Source organism: Sinohyriopsis cumingii, chromosome 5, assembly GCF_028554795.1.
Source record: "Sinohyriopsis cumingii isolate HCF-2022 chromosome 5, ASM2855479v2, whole genome shotgun sequence".
Classification (NCBI taxonomy): Eukaryota; Metazoa; Mollusca; class Bivalvia; order Unionida; family Unionidae; genus Sinohyriopsis; species Sinohyriopsis cumingii.
This window is the reverse complement of record NC_142965.1, coordinates 87034511-87061119: the sequence shown is the minus strand read 5'-3', so window position 1 is coordinate 87061119 and position 26609 is coordinate 87034511. Positions and strand designations below refer to the sequence as shown.

Here is a 26609-nt window from a genome sequence, read left to right as displayed (position 1 = left end):
ACCAAGAGCTCAAATTAAATTAGATACATTTCCACGCAATTTCAAAATAAATTTAGCTCGTGTAATTGGATCCTTAATCATACAGTATTCTATCTGGAACCATGTTGTACACATGTGCTTCACAGTGAGAATTAGTGTATACCATTCATTCATGGTGAACTGAAATTATTGTGAAAACCAAAGTGGTAACAGATCGGTGGACAACAACAACACAATATCCTCAAGCATAAATACTGTTTATACTTGTTTATAGGTCAAGTCCAACTGCAAACAACATAGATCCTGATCTGCCATAGCATAATGCGCCTGCAGACAAGTGTCTATGTTGTTTGTTTTACTGATTACTCCTAACATACTGCACAAATCCAGATCTACCATGCATTATGCAACTGCAGGTCTGGGTCTGTGCAGTTTGCATTTTGGACTCATCTTAAAGGCAAGTATAAATAGTATATGGTAAAACAAAACATTTAAAAAATCAATAAGCAATCAATTATCATTTCAGAACTTTATTCTGCTTAATGAGTCTGGATAATCAAATTCTATTTAAAATAATAATCTTACCTGACTGCAAAATAAATCAGAAGAACACTGCTAGCAGTTTTACGGGGAAGATCGTTTTCCAAGATTTTCTTGTCGTTTTGTAACCAGTTGTAGTGACCTCTGTAATTATAAAGTGAGTACCAGTACATGTCTAATTACTAAATGAACAGTGATTAAATCTGTTTAGTGTTATTAGAAAACAAGACCATTTGTGTTCTTAATGTACTCAACATTTAAACTGGAATCCAACAGAAGCTATACTGAAACAACTTACATGTATTTATAAGAGTTGCTGAAAACAAATGTGTATGAAAATCTTGTCAAGTGAAATACCCCCCCACCCCCGCAGTCTTGGGTGTAAATTAGGCCTTATGTGTTCTCCTGCATGTGACTGATAGAGGCAGAAGCAGCGTGAGATTTGACTATTGGTCACAAGACCTGCACAAGATGTGAGTAATAGAGACAGGAGCTGTGTGAGATTTGACTAATGGAGACAGGTGCTGCATGACATGTGACTAATAGAGGCAGGAGCTGCATGAGATGTAACTACTGGAGACTGGAGCTGTGTGAGATGTGAGTAATGAAGGCAGGGGCTGTGGTGGTACAGTGTTTAGCATTCTGGACTTGTGACCACAACGGTGTGAGTTCGCAAGGAACTTTATTCTAATTACTTTAGTAATAAATAACCTACTTGTGCTGCTGTGCTGTAAAACATCAAACTATACCAAAGCAAACCAATCAAATGGAATGACTAAAGCACCAGACATACCTCCAAAAGATACTGGACCTACTTTCATTACTCTCTGTGGCAGATCTACCCAACCATTTATTACACAACACTATACCTTCACAACACTATTAATATCTTGTTGTTGTTGTTGTTGTTGTTGTAGGGTTTAACACCATTTTTCAGCACAAGACAGGCTATACATGGAGGCCAGTATAAATGTTGGAGGATGAACCCAGTAAAACCCCCAGAAAGAACCACCAACCTATGATAAACTACTAGCAAGCTTTCTCATGTACCCACACTGGTTGAACCTGAGACTCGAGCCCACGAAGTCAGAGGTGAGTTGGCAGTGATCTTAACTTTGTGCACTTTAGACTACTCGGACCTAATATCTTGCTTCCAAATGGTATTTTCCTCAATGCAAACATACACTTTGGTCCAAAAGGTTTTTAAAAAATGTAACTGACATGTCTTTTCATATGTAAATCTGACCTTTTGCCTCCATCTAAGGACCCTAGTTAGGGGGCCAAGAATAATATTCCTCCTTGCATGGTTACCATACAAATAATGCATTTATGAAGTTTTGTACATTTCCACCTCACTGCTTAAGACATGTGGTAAGAGGCAGACAAACATATGGTATGACCTCAGTGTATATGTGTAGCCACTATGGACTGTGATGTGATGTGATTTTGATTTTTTAACGTAGCTTTAACAATTTTTCAGTCATATCGCTATGATGTCTGCCATGTGGCAGTTTATAGTGATGTCTAGCACTGGGGCATCATGCCGCAGACATGTAGCATCATGTCCCACCCAGTCACATTATCCTGACACCAGGCCAACCAGTCCTAACACTAACCTCTTAATGCTGAACGCCAAGCAAGGCAGCTGTTAGTACCATTTTTTAAGTCTCTGGTATGACTCATCCGGGGATCGAACCCACGACCTCCCGCATCCGAGACGGATGCTCTAACCACTATGCCACCGGAGCGGTCACTATGGACTGTGATGGACAGTGTACAGATGACCTGTTGATTTCAGGCATGAATAACAAAGTAGTATTCATTTTGAACCCCAACGCTGCCCCTCAATATCAACTTAACAGATACCTTTTGCAGGGCCTTTCATTATATTCTGAAGTTGTAGGATGAGTTCCCAAAGTGCACGTGTGTATGAGGGGGTACCTCCCCTGTTGGGGATAGTTTTTTTAAAGTAGCCAGGTGTAAATTAAACATAGCTGGGTAATTAACCTGGTTCAAAAGCCCTTTTGTACCTATGAGCACACTAAATTACCCATTTAAATGAGTAAATTGTCCCTCCTCCTTGCATCATTTCATGGCATGATCACAGCTTCACTAATCTGATCCCCCAGATCAAACCATGACAACAAAACAAAAAAAACTCTCTCTGAAAGTACCAACACCTTTAGCCAGTTCATCATTTTCTTGCTCCTAAGTGGAGGATGGTGCAGGCTATTCCTGGTCCCAACATGGTGCTCTGACTTATTTGGCCTTCATCTTTTCCAGCAACACCACTACTGTACAAAACCTAATATTTTGACAAGCTAATGCTACTGATAAAATTTAAATTTTTTAAAGCTGAAACTAAAACCTAGACCAATGGTATTCCTTAGTCAACATCTCTGAGATGCCTCCACATTGAGTTTTCATGAGCATAGGTAAATTACAGTACACAATACTGAAGGTGACATGCATCCAAATCCAAGTAAAGGTAAAATAGCTGCCAAGTTATTGAGGATGTAACGAACAACAGGTTTAATATACAAAAGTTACTTTAGTGAATACATGGTCAAAATGACCTATTGTTGGCATGATGGAATTACACCTACTAAGATGTGTCCACACTAGAAATGTCATGAATATAGGTGAAATAGGGTCTGTTATTGAGAATGTAATAAACACAACAAAAATGCTCAGGTCACTCAAGCATGCAAATCAGGTCACATGCATCTAGTTTTGGTGTGTTCGAGTTTAACATCCTTGAGATGCTTCTATATATCAATTTTCAATGAGTAGGTAAAATAGGATCTGTGATATTGTGGGATCAACAAAATATTGAGAGGATAACTTAATAAAAAAGAAACCAAACTTATGAGTAAAACCCTTTATGCACTCAAAATGTCTGAATGGTAAAATAATAAAAACATTCCAAAGCCACAGGATAATGCATTCACTCCCACCCATAAATTCTCTCAGTCATTAAAGATTTGATACTAATTAATACAATACTCTCAAGCTAAGCTTCTTTCATATACTTCCTAACAGATTTCTGGACATAAACTGTAACACCAGAAACTGTTGCACAGACCTGTGGATAAGAAGTAAAGTCACAGCAGGGTTACCTCCCATGCCTATTCTTTCCTGTGATAAAATCTTAGATAACCACAGACATCAATGTGAATTCATTGACAACATTAACCCAGTTAAAGGTTTATTTTTGTTGCTCCACTGGGTACTGTACTGCTAAATATAATCTACAAATCCAAGATTTGAACCTGCCTATCTCTCAACTTGGTAACATACTTCATATGGCAGCAACTTGTGTTCATGATTTCTTTCAATGTTACAATTCACTAAAATTCATCAAGACTGTTACTTTGCTGTATTATTATTATGTGTTAAAAAAAAACATTAAGTAATAACCAAAATGATTTGAAAATTAAAATATTTGGCTTTAAAAAATTGTATTTTCACTTTTCTGCACTAAGGATTAAGGTCAACAGACACTACGTAAAGTTCTCCGTGTTTTATCTACAAAAGGCTTCATCCAAGTCACTTGACTCGTCAATGCAAAGAACTGAGTCAAAATCCAAACCTATGAGTCCTATTCAAGCCGATGATCAGTCTTCAGTAGTTTTTAAAAACAATTATATTGTTTAAATACACAACTAAAATATTAGTTATATAATGTGACTAAAGCCAATAAGGCAATTCCCTTGCCAAAAGCATCTGAACATTCTATATTTGTTAAAAATCATGTTGATGGTTTCATGTCATCAGAAATAATATGAGCTCATATGACAAGCCGTTTATTGTTGGATATGCCGGTGCTTTCATCTGCCATTGCTGTGACAAATGACGATTTCTGCATGTCACGTATAAGACTATCCTCAACAACATTTGATAGGCTCTCCAGTAACTCTGAACAGGTAGTAGCAGAGTCATACTGAATAGTGGAATTCTTCAAAGTGTCAATGGCATCAATTTCTTCAGCCATTACATTGTGTATTAAATTAAGAAGAGATTTGTATTTCAGAAAAGGGACCTCTTCTACACTCAGCCAATGTACACACTTAAGCAGCACTTTCACTGCTATGTCTTGTTTGTAAAACTGCATTCAAATCTGCCTGGTGTTGTGGACCTTCAATCAGCAGTTTGTGTTCTGGCAACCAAACATGCCATGCCAGTGTACTGTTCTGAAAGTAATTTTATTTTGCACATTTGGTCATGGAGGTTTTTTATAGCCTCTGTACATATATGGCAAAACATAAAGGCGTCTTCACTGCCACATTCTTCACTTAACTTCTTTTTGAAAACGTGGCCAGGTTTATGGTTTCATCTATTGCTGCATAAAATTTTGTGTTTTCTCTTACAAGTAACTGATACCTCATCTTTAGATGATGAAGGCTCCACTGGTTCGATAACAATACTATCATCGATGGTTGGTTGTACAATCACAGTCAAAATGATAATTTTGTTTGTTTCGGATCTGTTTTAATTTTTTTGCCTTGGACACCATTTTAAGTCAAACACTGACAGTATCTTGGAACAATGCAAGGCATACAATTGAGCGAATGGAAATTGTTACTTTTTTGCGTGACAAGAATGCGCATAAAATAATAGTTTCTCATGAGAATCGCTTTAAAATCACGTGTTTATTTTCCACCTCTTTCTTGTGTGTGGTAATTATATGGTTCTAACATCCTGTTGATACAAATGATGTGAAAGTTATGGATCAGCTCCAGGCTCCACACTCGCTTGTAACCCTATGTATTATGATAAATTCAGCATAAGAAACTGATATGTGTGTATTTTCCCTGTTTGGGAGAGTTGTAATCTAGCCAATAAAGTAGTGAGAGCAAACTTTTATTTTGTGTTAATCAGCAAAACATAACATTAAGGTGCATCGATTTACATACTGGCGATGATTTTTAGACCAAACCTCTGTTTTGTGCTAATCAGCAAAACATAACATTGGGGTACATCAATTTACGCACCATCGACGACTTTTGTGCGTCAAATCAGAAAAGTCTGCGTATCTGACACATGACAGATGGGTAAATAAAACACTGGTTCTACAGCTATTGCCCATGAAAATCTCTTCACCGTGACATCTGGAGATGGCTTAGACATATGAAATAAATGAATAATAAAACCTAATAACAGTTCTCTTCTTTAAAAATTAAAATGGCTTGATTTCAGCAATATGACAGTCACTCAAAACATCTGGGGAATTGAGCAAGGTTTATCTATTTTAAATCAAATGCTTTAACAGACTTACACAAGTTTTCACAATTTTCTGTAATCATGATCAAATGAAACCTGCTGATGCAAAATACACTGCTATCTCACCTCTTAAAACATTCATGACATCTAATATGCCAAAAATTTAATTTTACTTTTCATCCAGATCTATCCCTTAAAAAACCTTTTAAAAATTGACATATATACAATGAAGATAATTGACAGGAAATGGCAAACCCATTAACACATAAAACTGGATTCAAGAACTGAAATGGGTGAAATAAATGTAAAGGAAATTGTGTGCTCTTGTTAATTTTGGGATACACGTTTATGTGAAGTACAAAAAGTAAATTTGTGGTTCTTTAAATTGCACAATGAACTAATTGGAACTAAACTGCTATCACAGATCACTGCTGCAATGTCATTGTCATTAATTGCAATTTTTTGGTCTTAAAATTCCTTGTTAACAAAAAAGCCTTACTTTGAAACCAAATTATGTTTGTGATAGTTTCATTAATAAAATGTGAAGATTAACAGATATAGCCCCAGGATACATGCATAATGTTTACTTCAACAAATACAAGTATCAAAAACAAACAGCCACTTTAACAAATCTGTCACCATATTCCAATTTAATACAAAAGCAAGAGTCCCTTAAGAGACTGACACATTACTGGACACTCCAGGTATTCAAGATAAGAAAATTTCTTCCTTTTAACTCGTGAATACTGAAACCATGCTGATATTCTTCAGCGATAACAAGATTTTCAAATTAGCTGCTGTGGCTGACATATTGCATATCAGCTTGGCAATATTTTCATTTCGGACAAAGTAGACATAAATATTTTGGTCACAACCACATTTCATAATGGGGGCCCCGAGTGGCCAAGTGATCTAAAGTGCTCTCCGTTACGGATCATTGCCATCTCACTTCTGTCTGTGTGGGTTCGAGTCTCGGATTCAGCCAATGTGGGTATGTGAGAAAGCTTGCCATTAGCTTCTCGTGGGTTGGTGGTTCTTTCCGGGGTTTTCCCGGGTTCTTCCTCCACCATTAATACTGGCTGCCATGGATAGCCTATCATGTGGTGAAAAATGGCGTTAAACCCTACAACAACAACAACATGTCATAATGATGATCCATCAGGGAGAGTAATGACAAACAAGATTTTCACAATATCCATCATGGATGTATGACTTACAACACTTTCATTTAGGACTAACTAGACATCATAAGATGTCCATTGGTGAAACTCCATACTGATACAGCCATCCATTCAGGAGTAGAGATAACAATATTTTAAAGATAGTTACCATGGTGGCCATATTGAAGGTTAGTCGTTTTTATTTAGGACCAAGTAGACACCATAACCACATGTCAAGTAAGAGTAGCTAAATCAAGATTTTCACCATGGCCACATATAGTTCATCAGATAAGTATCATTTTAATTTAAGATCAACAAAACATTTTAAGTCTTCTGTGAAAATCTCATGATAATATAACCATTCATTCAGGAATATATAAACATTTTCAAGCAGGCCACTTTGGCAGCTATATTATACCTGAAATCAGCACCTGTTTCATTTAGGCTCAAACAGACACCATAAAAAGACTTTTGGTGAAAATCACATTTCAATATGACTTTCAGTTCAGGAGTAGCAATAAAGGTTTATAGATGGTAGCTATGGAGGCCATATTAGATGTCAGATCAGTAACATTTTCATTTAGAACCAGCAGACATTATAAGAAGTCTTTTAGTGAAAACCTCATGGTGATATGACCATCTATTTAGGAGTATCCATCATAAATTTTCAAGACAGGACTATGTGGCAGCCATTAGATGTCTTATTGGCACCACATAAAATAATTTTTATCTCGTCAAACAGATGGTTTTTTCAAATGAAATTACTTACAAAGATGTATTTATGTTATGTTATTGCCAATAATTTGTATACAGAAGGCTATATATATTGAGAACTGTGGGACAAATAGTAAAATATTATAATTTTCAAACATATTCCAGGATCATGAGTTAGGCCTTAAATCAGGAGTTGGCAACCTATTTTATATAGCGTGCCCCTTTTTTCCGGATTAATTAAAAATTAACGATTGCCTGCCACCAGAAGAGAGTAACAATGTTACAATCAAGATTTTTGGCTGCCCTTCGTGTTCAACACAAAATTTCTCAACATGCCACCTTGTGGCATGTGTACCATAGGTTGCTGACCCCTGCCCAAAATGATATCTTCCTGATATTAACTGCTTCATAAATATACTTAAAGGAAATTATAATATCTGTATTGCAACTTTCACACAAGTGAAGACATATAAGCATAAATGGGTGCCTTTAACAATTTTCTTATTAAGTTCTGATATAGCTATTGGTTCGCTGGACAGAAAAACGGAAAATAAAATTCATTCTCTTATCATCGTTATAAATTCTACAATCTGTTACTTCAACAATTTTATTAAGTTCTGATATAGCTATTGGTACGCTGGACAGAAAAACAGAAAATAAAATTCATTCTCTTATCATCGTTATAAATTCTACAATCTGTAGCTCTATCTATTCTGTTACAACCATGTCTACAATGATACCTTCAAACATCCAAGAGCACTTCAGTGTTTATTATTATTTCAATACATGAAATAAAAGTTTAAGTTGAACTCTCTTTTTACAGGATTATATGAAGTGAAATACTGATTACTTACATCCACAGACTGTTCAACTGCAAAACTTCCCAGTAAATTACAGAATTCTCTTTCATATAACTAATAACTGGCACTCTCCTAAAATCTCCAATGTAATATTTCATACACAACTTGTATTGCCTCCTTTCTCCTGTTTTCTCTTGAAAGGACTATACAAATTTAGAAACTCCTTTGTTAGAAATGTGACTGATGACAAGAACTATCTCTACATAAATGAAAGGTTTAACCCCATCATAGAAATATTAGGTTTTTTTTGTATGCTGTCACTCTGATTTACAAACTGTCAACTGTTGCTGTCACAAAATATCATCAGGTTAGATAATGAAAGACCATGAAACCTTTTTTCAATTAGGATAGCAGAAAAAAGTGACAAAATGACAAATTATTTTGATGGTATCATGCACCCCAATGACCTTCTGGCCACTGTGTCCTGGCTGCTGTCAAAATGACAATAAGTACACAAGGCAAAAAAAAAAGCCCTGTGGACAGACAGTGAAAAAGATTGATTATTAAGAGTCAGGGTATAAATATTTTGAAAATCCATGGTTATTCTGGATGTCACTGCTTTGAAAATCTGGTTGCCCAGTAAACTACTGCTCACATGATTGCTATAATCGTGACAGACAGGCTTGTGCAACTATGGCCTGCAGGCTATCCAGATACTTTTAGATCATATAGGTACATTTAGGTCACTATCTGGCCCATGCTCTGGAGGAAAGTTTGACATACATTGTTTAAGAATACACCCTGTATGCTTTTCATAATGAATGATTTATCTCTTTATTTGATTTACTTGTATGCATGTGTATGTATCTGTGTATATTTCTGTCTGTGTACATGTGCTGTTGCATAAATCACTACCAGAGGAGGAAACCTCAAGCAGAAATCTCCACTGAAACAATGATTCATTTCTTCTCGGCATTTTAAAGTTTTTATAAATTTCATTAGAATAAAAAAAAAAAGTAATAGATCTTTTCAATGATACTGGTCTCTGGTTCAAGGTATTAAACATTCGACACAGTTCTTCAAATTAATTATTTGAGACTTAAAATTATCAACGAAAAGCTTCAAAGAATCAACCAGTTCAAATTCTACATATTAGTATTACTAATGTAGTAATTATTGGTCCTGTGTCTGGAAAATGTGGTATAAGTCTACAGAGTAATTGATGAAGATCTAAGTTTGATGACAATCAACACAAACAAAACAGGTTAGTCATAATTGCACACAATACTTGAAATTCATCAGTCATAAGTCCAGCTAACTGAAAGTTTCACAAGTATGCACAGTTATTCCTTCTATTTGAGATCAGGAAATAATAGATAACTGCACATTTTCTGGTTGTTGTTTTTTTAAATTCTTTGGTGTTGTAATACATTTGCTTTCTAGTAGCTGGGTCACCCTTTGCCATATCCTTCTTTACACCATTACAGTTCACATTATATTTAATTCAATAATATCAATCCTGTTTCTAAAATAACAGGTTGTCATTTTTTTATTTTTGTTTCTCCACATGCCAGTATAGTATGCAAAAACAATTCTGGTTGGTTCAACTGTCCGAACTAGCCGTATTTATTTAGTTCAAGTCAGAATCCAGAAAGAACTGTCACAATGTTTACAGCAAAATGTCCATCTGTTCAACAGACCAATAAAAAAAAGTATGCAAATGGACCACAGACCTTCACGTTTCTAGAAGATGAAAGAAACTGTTACCTTATGCTGGTCTGTTGACAAAAGACGAACATTAGTTAGTCTGTTCTCTATGGATATATCCTAATGGGTTTGTAGTTCTGAACATTCACATCTGTGGATTAGTCTGGCTTCTTACAAATACACTGTAGATTAGTATGGCTTCTTACAAATACTCTGTAGAATAGTCTGGCTTCTTACAAATACTCGGTAGAATAGTCAGGCTTCTTATAAATATGCTGTAGATTAGTCTGGCTTCTTACAAATACTCTGTAGAATAGTCAGGCTTCTTATAAATATGCTGTAGATTAGTCTGGCTTCTTACAAATACGCTGTAGATCAGTCTGGCTTCTTACAAATACGCTGCAGAATAGTCTGGGTGAATCTTACAAATACACTGTAGATTAGTCTGGCTTCTTACAAATACGCTGTAGATTAGTCTGGCTTCTTACAAATACACTGTAGATTAGTCTGGCTTCTTACAAATACACTGTAGGTTAGTCTGGCTTCTTACAAATACGCTGTAGATTAGTCTGGCTTCTTACAAATACACTGTAGATTAGTCTGGCTTCTTACAAATACTCTGTAGAATAGTCAGGCTTCTTACAAATACGCTGTAGATTAGTCTGGCTTCTTACAAATACGCTGTAGAATATCTGGCTTCTTACAAATACACTGTAGATTAGTCTGGCTTCTTACAAATATGCTGTAGATTAGTCTGGCTTCTTACAAATACGCTGTAGATTAGTCTGGCTTCTTACAAATACGCTGTAGAATATCTGGCTTCTTATAAATACACTGTAGATTAGTCTGGCTTCTTACAAATACGCTGTAGAATATCTGGCTTCTTACAAATACACTGTAGATTAGTCTGGCTTCTTACAAATACGCTGTAGATTAGTCTGGCTTCTTACAAATACGCTGTAGATTAGTCTGGCTTCTTACAAATACGCTATAGAATATCTGGCTTCTTACAAATACGCTGTAGAATAGTCTGGCTTCTTACAAATACGCTGTAGAATAGTCTGGCTTCTTACAAATACTCTGTAGAATATCTGGCTTCTTACAAATACTCTGTAGAATAGTCAAGCTTCTTACAAATATGCTGTAGATTAGTCAGGCTTCTTACAAATACGCTGCAGAATAGTCTGGCTTCTTACAAATACGCTGTAGATTAGTCTGGCTTCTTACAAATACTCTGTAGAATAGTCTGGCTTCTTACAAATACTATGAAGATTAGTCTGGCTTCTTACAAATACACTGTAGATTAGTCTGGCTTCTTAGAAATACTCTGTAGAATAGCCTGGCTTCTTACAAATACTCTGTAGAATAGTCAGGCTTCTTAAAAATACGCTGTAGATTAGTCTGGCTTCTTACAAATACTCTGTAGATTATTTGGCTTCTTACAAATACTCTGTAGAATAGTCTGGCTTCTTACAAATACTATGAAGATTAGTCTGGCTTCTTACAAATACTCTATATAATAGTACAAATACTATGTAGATTCGTCTGGCTTCTTACAAATACTCTGTAGATTATTGGGCTTCTTACAAATACCAATCACCCAACATTCAACTAATGGCCAATTTAATCATAAAATATTTGTCAGTAAAAAATAAATCAAATCCAGTATTAATTCTGAACCCTATCATTTATTCAAAATTAATATTTTTTGGTTACCATACTCAAATGTTAAAGTGGAAAAATCAGCTGCCCCGCATTTATTTTTTATTGTTCCAGGCTCCCATGGACAAGATATTTAAAAAAAAAAAAAAAACAGAATACCACTTGTATCTAAAAATACCTTTTCCATATTTCATAATGTTTTTGATGATTATTCTGTTTCTGGTATATAACTGACAAGAAAGAGCACAATTTTGGACATTATCATTTTTAAAGAAATATTTTTCTGCTGTTAGACTGGGCTTTCATGTTGAGAAAACTAGCTGAGTGTCATTAATTTTTAATTGTCTCAATCTCCCAAGCACTGATTATTTTCTTTTACTCCTGAATAATATCAGTAATTACTTAATATTTGTATTTACTTAAATTAAGAGTTAGTGGCCACATTTTCTCTCCATGGTCATTAGGGCAAGAAAACATGTCACTGAACAAATTGTCTCAGCATCATAAGACTCATGCCAAACAGAATAAGAATCTCTCAAAGGGTTTAGGAAATATAAACAAATGAAACTGTTTTAACCAAAAACATTACACAATTTTCTGTGACTGACAAGTGAATATACAGATTTGTCTTATCTTCATGATCAGAGCTGAAAATGAATACAAAATACCAATTTCTCCTATATGAGTATCTATTGAATGTATTCAGACAGAACCAGAATTTTTGTCTAATTTTTTACTTCTTTTCGTTAGCCAAGGACTGACTAACCTATGCAAAATTCTGGGTAGTTAATTTGGAAGCTCTAAAAAAAAAGGAGAATGAATCGGTGAAAATCTCTGGTCAAATAAACATATAAAAAAAATTGAAATAAAAGAACCCCAAATTTCACCAAAGTGCTCATGCCCAGGCAAAACTTGAAGAAAAAAAAAGAAGAAAAGTATCTCAAATGGACATGCTTGGAATCAACTGGAAATACATGTACATTACAAAGAAACTCTGTCTTCTATTCCATCTTAAATGAAAATAAAATAAGCTCTCAGTATTAATAAGTTAAAATTTCTAAAAATTTAAAAACAAAGAATGGCACACAAACCTTACAAAGACAAACCATTCTAAATCAATGGAAACATGACATACTGCAAGATAAATGGTAAAGATGTCAAAATTCTGTAAATTGTAGTAGTAGCAGTAGCATCATGCCAGCAAAATACTGGCTGTATGGTACAAATAAAAATATAAAGACTTGTACAAAAATCAACAAAATTAATTCTTAATAATTACCTATTATGGATCATAAAAATGTAAATTCTTTCATATTGTACATAAAAGGTACACTGTAAATTGAATAAATTTGCAAGAAAAGCTTCTCCATCATTTAAAGATCTGCACCAGTTACTGCAAGGAACCAATAAACTTCTAGTATGATCTGTTCTTATCTTTGCTTCCTTGCTTCTGTGAAGCATTGTTTTTTAGCTGTAAGGGCATCATTAACCTCACATTATGTGTTATCCATTTCTTCTGTCATTACAAAAAGTCCTGCACTGAATAAGGAACAAATAACGATCAAAAGTAACCATTTCCATGCACCAGTGCAGACCCCCGAATGATCATGCTGATGCATCCTCAAGATCCCCAATAATCAACTTGCTTGATATGCACACGAGTGGTTTTAAACAATGAAGAAAAATGTCTGTATGAAAGCATATTTTTACATACCTCACTAGAAAAAAGTCCTATGTGTCTGTCATAAACAGTGATGCCTAATAATTCAGTGAACTTAAAAATGTATCATGTTTGATAATAGTCCAGTGTCCTATGCTTGCCTTTTTGCTAAGAACAGAATTATTGATGAAATGTTTAAGATCTCAGCTTGGCATGCCAATGTATGGTTAAATCAATATTGTGAGGACAAGTAGTTAGAGAGTGCCTATGAGGAGACTCATTAAATACACAACAGTCCACATGGTTCACATTCCTGAAGTAGGCAGGGCACACAGCTGTTTGTATTATTTGTAACAAGTCAAAAGCACCAGAGGCTCTGAAAGGTAACAGGGGTAAAGGTCAACACTTCAGAACAAATGAATCTCAACATAAAACTGTAATGGTAAATCTGCAATACATCTTTTTGACAGAGAAAGCCACTGTGTGTGTGTGTGTGCATGCATGTGTGTGTGTGTGTGTGTGTGTGTGTGTGTGTGTGTGTGTGTATGTGCACGCACATGCATGCAAGTGACATTTCTGCAACTTTACTCACCAACCTGCCATACATCTGGACAAGTACAATCGGAAATTGGTTTATTATGTTTGTTTACTCTTTTTTAAAGCAAAATTGCATTTCAGATTGCTGGTTCACTTACCATATTTGCCCAACCATAATGTATTGAATACTTATGTGGTCATCTGAGTCATCATGAAATCATAAACTCTCTCTCACCGTTGTGAAAAGGTTAAATGAAAGGCAAAACTGAGGAGGAAAATAATACATTGTCAAGCAGCCAGAGTTCTGAGTTTTGGGAAAGTGGATCATGGCTGAATTTTTCATTTTGTTTGGTCATGACAAGTCTTGCTTTCTATCTGCAAGCATATAGCTTTATCCTTTATTACCTATTACTTACATCACAGACCGCACCAGTGACCTAAGTGGTTAGAGTGTCTACCTTGGATATATGAGGAAGTAGGTTTGAACCTTGGCTGACTCATACCAAAGACTTGTATTAACAGCTGCCTTGCTAGGTGCTCATCATTAACACATTAACCCCTGGAGACGAGTTAACGTGGCAGGAGGTAGTAGCCTATTGCCGAGCTCTGTAGCATCATGGTCATGCAAGATACACTAAATTGGGTGGTATTATAGAAAGGCAGACAGATGTAGCTCTACAATGATACCAAATAATCTGGAATATCTAGTTGCACTACAAAATACAGAGGGAAAAACCTCATTTTTTGGACCCGATTTTTTTATACCCAAAATCTGCCCATGGTCGGAATCGATTTTGTGTCCGGATTTTAGACTTTTTGGTCTCAGATCCATAGCTGCCAACCTTCCAGGCTCACAATCAGTGAAAACAGGGATAAAAAGTCATGAATTTGGACATGAATTAGTGAAAACTACCATGACAATAACTCCATCCACTCTGACCGTCAATACTACAATATATCAAGATCACAATATAAAACTAAACACTACATATATGCAGAAATATATCTGCATTTCTATTTATTATGGTATTCATAAACTTCACTTGTTCTTGTGGTTATTTATCAAGACATGATACTGTGGCAGACTTGAACTTCCTCAACTGCTTGATCATAAATTTGTTTTCTAAACAGTTCAGACTTCTTGCCTGCTGGTTGATCTTGGTGACTAAAATTGCTGACAAATTTTCTGCAGCTACGAAGGCCCTAAAGTCTGTCTTATTTTTCCTCACTAGAGAAAATACTCTTTCGCTGTCACCGTTGCTGTGAGGAATGCACATGAGCTGCAGCACTTTTGGTTCTTCCACAGGAAAATTTGGAAGAGATTTTCGAGTCTGGGAACATTGGTCAGAACAAATGTTTAGCATGGTTTCCAGCTGATAAAGGTATATTGTGTTCAACACGAAAACTCACAAATAATGCTTCAGCGTTGGTAGCTTGCAGGTCTTCCGCCAATGGCTTAAAATATTCCAGAGCTGAAATCTGCGAATTCTTAATTTTCCCAACTTCTACGTGTTTTTTGCAACCGATTTGCTTCCTCATATCGTCTCTGCAACCTAGCTATGATGTCGTAGCCTCAACTTGATTAGTTGTGGTTGAGGCTACAAACTGATCCCATATCATGTATATTCTAAATTAAACTTCACTTTTTGAGCAATACATTTCTTTTTCCTTGGTGGTGAAGACATTTTCAAGATCTTACATGAAATGCCAAACGGTAACTCAAATCAGTGTTGGTGACGCATGCGCGGAGCAAAAATCCGATTAGGCCCCAGTTTCTCTCAAAAGCATTTGTTGTTGTTGTTGTTGTAGGGTTTAACTCCATTTTTCAGCACACGATAGGCTTAACATGGCGGCCAGTATTAATGGTGGAGGAAGAACCCGGGAAATCCCCAGAAAGAACCACCGACCCTCGAGAAGCTACTGGCAAGCTTTCTCACATACCCACATTGGCCCAATCCGAGACTTTAACCCATGCAGACAGAGGTGAGATGGCAGTGATCCGTAACAGAGAGCGCTTTAGACCACTCGGCCACTCGGGGCCCCCAAAAGCATTTGTAAAACTGCTCTTATACATAGAGATTAAAATAGGCTAAAATGCTTGCTACCGGGCCAACTGTACTAATCGGCTGTAGTTCTACTAATATTGCGACCAGCAGTGCCAGACCGTTTCGGCAAATGTGAATATCATGACTAGCGCTTAACAAGAAATCAGTTATTTTATTAAAGATTTAAAATAATTGAGAATTGGAGAGTTCGTGAATTTTTGGCTTGTGGCGTGAATACGTGAATCGCTGAAAAAGTCGTGAAATTCACACCAAATTCGTGAGGGTTGGCAGCTATGCAGATCTAAGGCAAACCGGTATGAACTGCAAACAGACAGATGAACCTTTGCAAACAGTAGGATAAGATGGGCATTTGGAATGAAGAGTGGTCTCGAAACAAAAATAATGGTTCCGTTTAGCAAAAAAAATAAATCCAACTTTTACCCTTCTGCTCATGCATGAGCCAAATTGCCAATGAAAAATGATGTTTCTAACACAACTATGCAGTATGTTATTGGATGATCAACTGGAAGTTGTTGTTTTCAGATGTATTATGAAATAGCTATCAAAATGTGTTTCCTACTTGAATTTCAGGCAAAAATGACAAAAACCTCCAGGGGTTAATGTGTTAAGAGGTTAGTGATAGGATTGGTTGGCGTCAGGATAATGTGACTGAGTGGAACATGATGCCAGATGTCTGCAGCATGATGCCCCAATTCTAGACATCACTATAAACTGCCACAATGCAGATGTCGTAGTGATATGACTCAATTGTTAAAGCTATGTTAAAAATCCAAAAACACACACAAACTTACATCGTTACGGTCATGAATCCATAGCCTCCCAAAGTTATGTGCCAACTAGATAATAGCATACCAGTATTCCATTTATGGAGAATAATCGTTCTGGACTTTTTTCTATGAAGGTTTAATTTGTGAAGGGGTGTTTAAAACTTGCCTAAAATTGCAATCTCTACCCCACCCCCCACTCCAATGTGTACCCTCTTAACTTATAATAATAATAGTAATAATAACAATAATAAAGTCCTTACTTTATGAGGCTGATACAATCAGTATAAAAGCTTATTTCTCTTATAGCCCTCAATTATCTATATATGTAGAGGCAAATATATAAAATACATGAGAGAAAAAAACATACCAAAAAGGTATTATGGATTGGAGTCCATCAATTGTCTTTTTATATAAAAAATGAAAGTGTTTAATTTGAAAACACTGAAAATAGGGTTTGATTTACCTGTTTATGCACCCATCTAACACCAGTCTCATGAACCACCCATCTAGATCTATCAAAGTAGATGTCAAGTAAAAGTTCCAAAATTTTACCATACATCTATATCCTCCAATGGCAGAAAAACCAAGTGTGACACAGGACAGATAGAATAAATAGGTCATTATTTTTTAAGCAGTCAGGTTGGCAAGACTATTTTACATAGCAGGGTCATGCACATGTGCAACAATCCCACCCAACAGGGATGTTTAGCTATGGCCCTTGTGTGATGTCACAAATGACTACCTAAAAAATATAAATATAAAGTAGCTGCAGTTTTGGAAAACAGAAAATAATATTTGAAATTATAAAATACCATACTTTGAGGAAGTGGATAAAGCGAATTAGCTTTAAGTCAAAATAATGAAGCAGAAATTAATGTGATTGATTGCTTTGTAAATACTTTTCTTGCTGCCTAACAACCTATATGTACGAATATTCTGTTCTATTCATACATCTCCTTAACACTATTTATAAACTTACTCTTCTGATTTAATGCACTGTAATACTTATGTACACAAACTGTTATTTTAAGATCCAATTTATACTCATTATAAAATTTTCTTATTATATTGTTTTATTGTTCTTTCAACAATTTTAAAATTTCAACTTTTTCATTTTTAATAACAATACATTAATATAAACATTAGTAACTCTTTTCTTCTAAATTCAACTAATGTTAACGGAAAATACAATAGCATGTCTACAAATGCTGGGTATAAAACATCCTGGTTAGGAAATTACATATGGACCCCCGCCCCACCTCCACCCTAATTTTAGTCAACATATTATTGTTTAATCATTTTTAAGTGCATGGTAAAAAGGTTATGTGAACTTAAAAGTCTTTTTATGACTCCAGGCCCTCAGGTCTTAGTATCACTTTTGTAATAAAATGACAATTCATTGATGAAATAGCTTGAGCTCTATGGTGAAAACATTTTTAACAGGGTTAGGTTGTTTTTTCTTTCACTACTAAAAATGGGCAGAGTTAAACAATTTTTATCATTAAAATGTCATTTATTCTTGTAATTCACTTACAAAGATTTGCAATGAATCATACAATGATCAAATTACAAATAATAATGATAATAATATTTAAAATAGTTGCTGTTATCATCATCATCATCATCTTTGCATGGTTAAACAATGCATAAAGGCAGGAACAGTCAGTCCAATTTCCATAACAACATTGTTTCACAACAATTGTTTAAAGTCTCTCTTGGACAACACACAAAAGTTATCACTTAGATAAAGATAAAAACAATAATGCTGTATCATGTTTGTCAACAAAAAAAATATGGTCAATGGTGCAATGCCTAGTGGGTATATGACATCATAAAGTATTGATAGCTTACAGAACAACCCTATAGAGATCAAAGTTTATTCAAGAACAAAATAGTACAAAGGCAAAAATGATTCATGAATAAACACTAGTCACTGTATATTCTAAATTGTAATCACTCATCTGACTGATATCTGCCAAAGACTACAAATAACAGATTCGTTTCAAGTTTCCTATCCAGTCCTACTCTATGCCTGCTGCCCTAATAAATTTTTCCTAACAAAACAAAAGGAATTAAAAAAAAAGATCTAAATGTTTTGATCTGCTCACATTTCACTTTGTTTAATGGTAACAGTATTTAACGTCACACTCATTAGAATGCTTATTATTTCTCTCAATATTTGTATCTACCTATTGGACACAGTGTAGAAGCATGATTCAATAATGCTTTCCTTTACATACTGTTCACAAATTATGATCAGTTGTAAAACCAAATTCTAATTTTTAAATAGTTATATACAGCGTACATTCCTATATGTACTATATCATGCTATTTCAACAATGCTGACATGGTCTTTTTCTTGACGGAACAAGATTACCGATATGTCATTCAATCTTCCTTCACTTTTGTTAAAACTGAGTAAATATGAATCTTATTCCAAAACATCTTTTGCTAACCAAGGTTATATTAACCCTATCTACAACTTGGACGATCGATCAGATATTTCAGTGCTTTGTCCGAGTGACGTCTATTGGAGTTCATGAGTTGCCTCCCTTGTACGTAATGCCAACTAACCAATAATGTGTAACAGTGGTGCACTGTACACGGGCTGAAAATGGTGGAGGCAATCGCTTCGAAAGGATATTTTTTAAGTTTAACATTGAAAGTATGACTACGTACCAAAGACAAGCCGTTACAAGTGTATTTGAGTGAAAACATGGCCCAGCAGTGGAAAATTGTTTATTTATGAGTCCTAGTTTTGTGCTTGCCTAGTCTTGATCATGAAGGAACAGTTTTCAAATCTGAACAACTTGATTTTGATTGGACACGGTGGCTAGCCACTGCATCCAGTGAAATTCACAGACCAAAAGCACAGAAATATCTGATCAATCTGCCAAGGTGTAGATAGGGTTTAGACATATCGGAACCTTGGCTAACAAAGATGATTCCAACATAGACAGACCCCGTTTTTTTGGTTTTATGCATGAAACTAAAAATGGACCTATCTTTCTTTGATTAACAGCCAAACACAAGAATAGTGGGCAAACAAATCTGAGTCAGCAGAATGTTTTTTTTGTAGGAATTCTTCCAATGCTCTTATATATGCATTTATTATCAAAACAGCTGCTTCTAAATTGGGGCAATTTATTATCTTCTTCTGAAAGCACATTAGCATTCTCAATACTGAAAGACTTCCATACCAAGATGCTTCAATTGAAGTTGGTCACATTTAACTGAGCAATTATTTTTGGGGCTATCTTTTATTTCAGATACAATTGTTAAAATGTTTGTATATTGTGAGCAATGAAATCTATATTAGATGGGATCAGCATCAATTGTATAAATTTGAAAGCCCTTTATGCCAGAATGCTTTTCTGGGGTCAAATTCTGCTAAACAGTTTTAAAGACAAATTTGCTTTCATAGTTTATACATTTGTAGCAATGGTAGATATATATGATTGCAGATTGATATAACTGTAATAAATTTGAAAAGTTTTCAGTCAAATTTGGTCAAATTCTGTAAAGTAGCTTAGAAGAAGTAATTTGAGGGGCTTTCCATTTTAGCCATGGCAGCCAAACTTGATGAAAGATCAGCATTTCTAAAAAACTGAGACCAGTCATGCTAGGATGCTTTCAATTATATTCGGTCACATTCTGTTATGCAGTATTTGGAAAAGGCATTTAAAGCCTGTTTTTAATAATCTGATTATGGATCAGCACCATTTGTACACATCTGAAAAGCCTTTTATGGCCAGATGTTTTCTATAAAATATGGTCAATTTTTTTTCTCAGCAGTGTTTGAGATGATATTATTTCAAGTTTTTCTTCTATTTTAAGTAATGGTACTCATATCTGCTTGCAAATCATTATCACCTGTACTAAAGTGATACACAAGTGATGCCATCTGTGAAATTTGGTTTCTATTCAAGAGGTTTAGAGAAGAGGAGTGTACGATGGATGAAAGATAAAGGTGCACTTGACTATGAGGATAAACAGAATAGCTCATTTAGTGAACCTGGTGAGCCAATGATATCTGACTAAATTAATTTCTCAACAATATGGTGAATTTTTTAAAATTGTCTTTCAATTTATTTTCATTTTTCATTCTAGGAAATATATAATTGGTTTAAGTCTCAGAGCAAAAAACGGGGACCCCGAGTGGCAGAGTGGTCTAAAGCGCTCTCCGTTACAGATCACTGCCATCTCACCTCTGTCTGCGTAGGTTCGAGTCTCGGATTCCGCCAATGTGGGTATGTGAGAACGCTTGTCAGTAGCTTCTCGAGAATTGGTGGTTCTTTCCAGGATTTTCCCATGTATAGCCTATCATGTGCTGAAAAATGGCGTTAAACCCTACAACAACAACTACAACAACAAAGAGCAAAAACCAATCTTTCAAGTCTCGTAGAGCGAAAAACAACCTTTAATAAGTAGCAAGTCAAATGTTTTGTAGCAGAATTTTACCCCATTGAAAGAAGCTACTCAGCAGAAATCTGTTGCCCAACTGAAATACCTTAATAAACAAAAATAATCTCTCCTAAGTTTAAAAATGCTATGAAAAGATATAATCAACCATAATTGTGATATAGAAGGCATTCCATCCCTCACGCCTTCCAAATAGAAAAGGGAGATAACTATAATAAATCTACACACACTGATAAAAGGGAACCAACTCTTGAGTGCCAAGTCATGCTGAAAATGGAAAACTAACTCTTGCAAACTTGTGCTTCACACAAATGGAATTATTTTTTGCAGTCCATTACCACTGCAAGGGTTCACTAGCAAATGTGAGGCTTATCTTCAACATGTGCTAATTTTGGAACTATATCTCTTTAAATGATCTGGAACATTTCACCTTTTTTGTAGCTTGTACCCATCCTGCTGTGAGACCCTTGCTCTTAAAGTAATAACAGGAAGAAAACAGCATGAGAAGTGTATTTACACAAATAAATAAAAAATTTGCTTACTTATATAAATCAAAACTTATTTTAAGACAAATCAAAACATGGTGGTGCACAGATAAATAAAATATTTCATCACTTTCTGGTCTCTTGATTGGGTAAAAAGTACATGTATTACACACAACAATCCTACTTGAGACTGTAGAGAAATGATGAAAGGAAACATTACATCTTTTGATAATAGCAGTTGAGGAAACATTACCAGTTATTATAATGGGAAGTTGAACAGATTTACATGAGAAACTAGCTTTTTTTAAAAAGACAGTTCAATCAATAGTTAGAGAGAGCTGCTATATCCATGAAGGCTGCAATACTGTACAAAAAAAAATTCATTCTAATTTTAGTAGCTCCTGTTACCTAATTTTGAAATACCAGATTAAGGGCAATTTGTTTCCATATGAATGGAGATTCAATTTTAGAAACCAATAGGATCTTAGTCCCATAATATTTTCAATATCTCTCCAAATATCCAATTGATATCTGTGATTGTGTTGCTAACAGAGACACCTAAAAAACTATCTTACTTGCTGTATTGATCATTACGATCAATATATGAACTGTAATCATTAATTGGTTGGAGACATAACTGTAACAGGATACCATTTTTGCTCTGACACCAAATATTTTAAACACATTAGAGGACTCTTCAAATAAATATTAATCAATTTTAAAGATTTCTTTTATATCCTTCTTTTGCAGTTTTATTGTGCTCATATTCCTAATTTGGGTCATTGTAACTGTCATCTCCTTTGTTACAGCCATGGCTTTTTGAAGCTCCACAAAAGATGTAATGCAAACTGATGAAATCTAGTCTTTCCATTTCTGTAATATCACCAAAAATATCCAAATAATGTTGTGACTGATAACAGAGGCTGCAGATAACCTATCTTACTTACTATATTGATTAATCAGTATATGAAAACTGATCATTAACAGGATACAATCTTTTTCACTACTATCATTAAATACATCAAAGGAGTCTCCAAAATGAATAATCATTGACTTAAAAGAATCAAGTTAACAGAATGTTTTTACATCCTCATTATGCAGTTTTACTGGATTCATACCCTTAATTTGGTTTGTCTGTGTCCCTTGTTAAATCCATGAAATGATTTTACATTCCCAATTCACATTTCTGGAACTGATCATGGTCTTATTACATCATCAGGTACAATTAATGTATGATGGAGCATTTTGTTCTCCATTCACTGACATTCTTACAGACAAGTCATTGTGACATTTCTTTTATATGAGAAATATTATGTCAAATCCACTTACAGAGTATCACTCCCTGGAAGCAATCAGTGGGGTACATGTAACATTGCAAACTTTACACAATATGTCCTTATAATAACTATTTCATACTGAAAAGTCAGACGGAAGGCTGTGTAGAACTGTACATTTTTTTAGACCCTGGTAAATGCTGTAATGTTGATCAATCTGATAGAAGGCTGTGTAAAACTACATTTTTTTTAGACATGGTATATTAGTGAATGCTGTAATGTTGATCAATCTGACAGAAGGCTGTGCAGAAATGTACATTCTTTCAGACGATGGTATATTAGTGAATGCTGTAATGTTGATCAATCTGACAGAAGGCTGTGTAGAACTGTACATTTTTTCAGACGATGGTATATTAGTGAATGGTGTAATGTTGATCAATCAGACAGAAGGCTGTGTAGAACTGTACATTTGTTAGACCATGGTATATTAGTGAATGCTGTAATGTTGATCAGACAGAAGGCTGTGTAGAACTGTACATTTTTTAGACCATGGTATATTAGTGAATGCTGTAATGTTGATCAGACAGAAGGCTGTGTAGAACTGTACATTTTTTCAAACCATGGTATATTAGAGAATGCTGTAATTGATCAATCTGACTTTACAGGACAAGTGTTTCAAATAATTTTTTCAAAGTTATATACCATTTTAAAAAATGAAATTCTCTATAAAGATCTGTGCTTTATTTTAACTTGAAATTTTCAGATTTCAAAAACATTTTTAAGATGACGATAAGTAAGCTAGTAAACTTTAAATTTGTTATTATTTAAACTTACTTTCAATGCAAAATTTCTTTCTGAAATATTTATTTTATCCCCAATTTCTTATTACATAAAATGTAGGGCCTTTTTTTATGCTTATGATTGTGAAAAATTTATCATAATATGTTTAGAATGTTAAAATTTGAGTTGTATTATTGTATTAAAATTACTTATGTGAGAATCAGAGAGTCAGTAGAGACATATTTTTCATTGGATAGTTTGTTTTGCTTAAGTATTTCCATTCCATAATCAGTAAAAATACCAGCATTTTGTTTGGAGGGGGGGATTGTTTATTTCCAGGAAAGATTTTATAATATGCACATACTTCAGATACAGAATTCAAAAATGTAACAATGACTGCCATCATTAGGTGCAAAAATAAACCTCTTCACCAGTCTTAGATCACAGCTAAATCATGTAATATCCCTGCATCTAGTCAGGAATATCTATACTCTCAGGTGTGTCAGAAATCCTCAACACTTTTAGGAACTCTCACAGATGTTTTTTTCTCCTACAATTACTAGCTCCATGACTGACTGAACCTAGAATCTGAACAGATTGACAGCACTATGACTGGTGTTGTGTCCATCCTTAATCCATGTACAATACAACAGTTTCTCTTTCTTGGCAGTACTAACTCTTTCAACAAAAGCTCTGTAGAAAAACATTTACAATTTGGCCAACTGTTCAACACACATATGCCACTCATGTGGAGTTTAGTAAGCAAGGTGGGCTTGTATAGAAATTCACCAAAAAGACCCGAATGTTCTGGTGTTGTAAGTGTCCTAATAACCACTGTGTGCAAACCATTTCCTGCATGGTACCCCTCTTTTGCTATGTACACCTGAAATATGTGCATATCACCCTGTGGTACTTTCACCAATGGGATCGATCCTTGAATCCTAATTTTATGGGTTTTTGCAGGTACGCCTGAAGATCTACTATTGAATTTCTCCATATTTTCATCAACAGTAGCATCACCATTGTAGCTGTTATTTTTCATGTCACAAAATGTGTGCACTTCGTTATCTGCCATTTTGATACCTGAGCCATACAAATTGGCACCTAGCAACATTATTCTTCCCACATATGTATGAAGGCAAATCTCATTTTATGTATAAGAATATCTTAATACGCTACATTCTGTTGTGCATGTCAACTGTATGAGACTGAATGTGTGACTTGTCTCCTTTTTTCTTCAAATAAAACATTGAAATTTCAATAATCTTTGTTAATCTTTCATAAACAAAGAGATCCATCAATAAACAGATGCATAAACAAATGGATACACAAACAAATGGAAATACGTAATGATTTTCAATTTTCATGAGCTGAAATCAATCATTTGGTTACTGACCAATCGTTAATATATAACTTCATTTCTAAAAGTATTTCAAGAATACTCAGTTTTTACATTTGACACAAAGTCAGGTTCCATTAGGTACATTTCATTTTAACACACTGATGATGAAACGTCTTTGAACAGTTCATGCTTTCATTCAATATCATCCTCTACCCATCATCTCCACCACAAATACAATATCTTAGTGTACTAATTAAAACTGGTTTGTCAGCTGTCTTTGGCACAAGTACTTATTTTCGTGAAAAGTACTTGTACACAAAAGTTCAGACAAAATACACATGCTATGAAATTCTAATTCTGTAACTGATAATGCATCCCAAAGATAATAATCTGAAAATACTCTTACAAGATGAGAATCCTAGGGACATCATACAAAAATAGATTCTTTTAAAACAGCAATATTCTTTTTGTCAAAGGTAACTGCATTTCTATTTGATAGCAATATTTATGATTGCGATTAAACTTCACAGTTCATTCTTTCGATATATGCCAGGGAACTTCCAGCTTTGTCATTCGTTCTAAAGAAACACTTAATTTCAAGTATCATATATCAAACATTTCGATGAAGTTAATATCGTTATCAACACTTAGATCAGATTTTTATCTTGAATATATGTGATGACTGATGTTGACAAAGGTTTCTTAGGGAATCAAAATGGCAGCGTACATGTGTTGCATTCTGGGTATTTACATACTCAATCATGACACCTGTGAAAACAACCCATATACAGCGACATGAACTTCCCAACTCAAATATTCTGGAACGTACATATTTTCAGGAGTTTGTCAGGTTTTGGTGGTGGTGTAGCTTCATTCTTCTGCAGGTGCAAGTAATGCCATATTCAATTGAAATATTATCACGGAACATGATGCTATACCTTTTCAGTCCAACATTCATTCCTGGGTAGGAGACCCATGCACACAAAAAAAGCCCATAAATGCCCTCATAGTCGGAATATGACAACTCATGTCCATTTTGCTGCAGAGGGTGGAGGGGTTTCTTGCGTAAAGGTTCGTTTCTCTGATTAAATGCTGCCAAAGATCTTGATCCCATATATGATCAAAATAATGACATGATAAAGCTTGGTTTGGGTGATGAATCATTACTCCTCCCTTGTTATATGGGCAAACATTACCAGCAGTTAAATTCTCCACTGTCCAGTTATCTAGAAAACCCTCCAAGACTTTATCATCAGTAAAATCTGAGTAAATAAAACTCATTAACCAGTTATCATTTACAGATGTATTGCTATCAAGTCAACATCATGATCCCCATCTACCTAAAATTTCATTTTTATCCACAAAAATGTCTATATTTTCATCATAATTGGCATCGACATCACTGCCATCACATGCCTCTTCAGTGCCATCTGCCTTTTAATCTCCGTACAATAAAAATTGGTTTTTGAAATAATATTTTCAGATTTTAAT

The 26609-nt window shown here is 34.9% G+C and overlaps 1 protein-coding gene across 5 annotated transcripts in view; it reads right to left on the bottom strand.

Moving 5' to 3' along the window:
• Positions 1-26609, bottom strand: part of LOC149799678 (uncharacterized) — a 258855-nt gene that overhangs the window by 146303 nt on the left and 85943 nt on the right. For all 5 annotated transcript variants that reach the window (XM_089959030.1, XM_089959026.1, XM_089959027.1 and 2 more), the window contains exon 4: positions 565-663. In XM_089959030.1, the coding sequence (XP_089815156.1) occupies positions 565-663 (99 nt within the window). The remainder of the gene's footprint in view (positions 1-564; positions 664-26609) is intronic.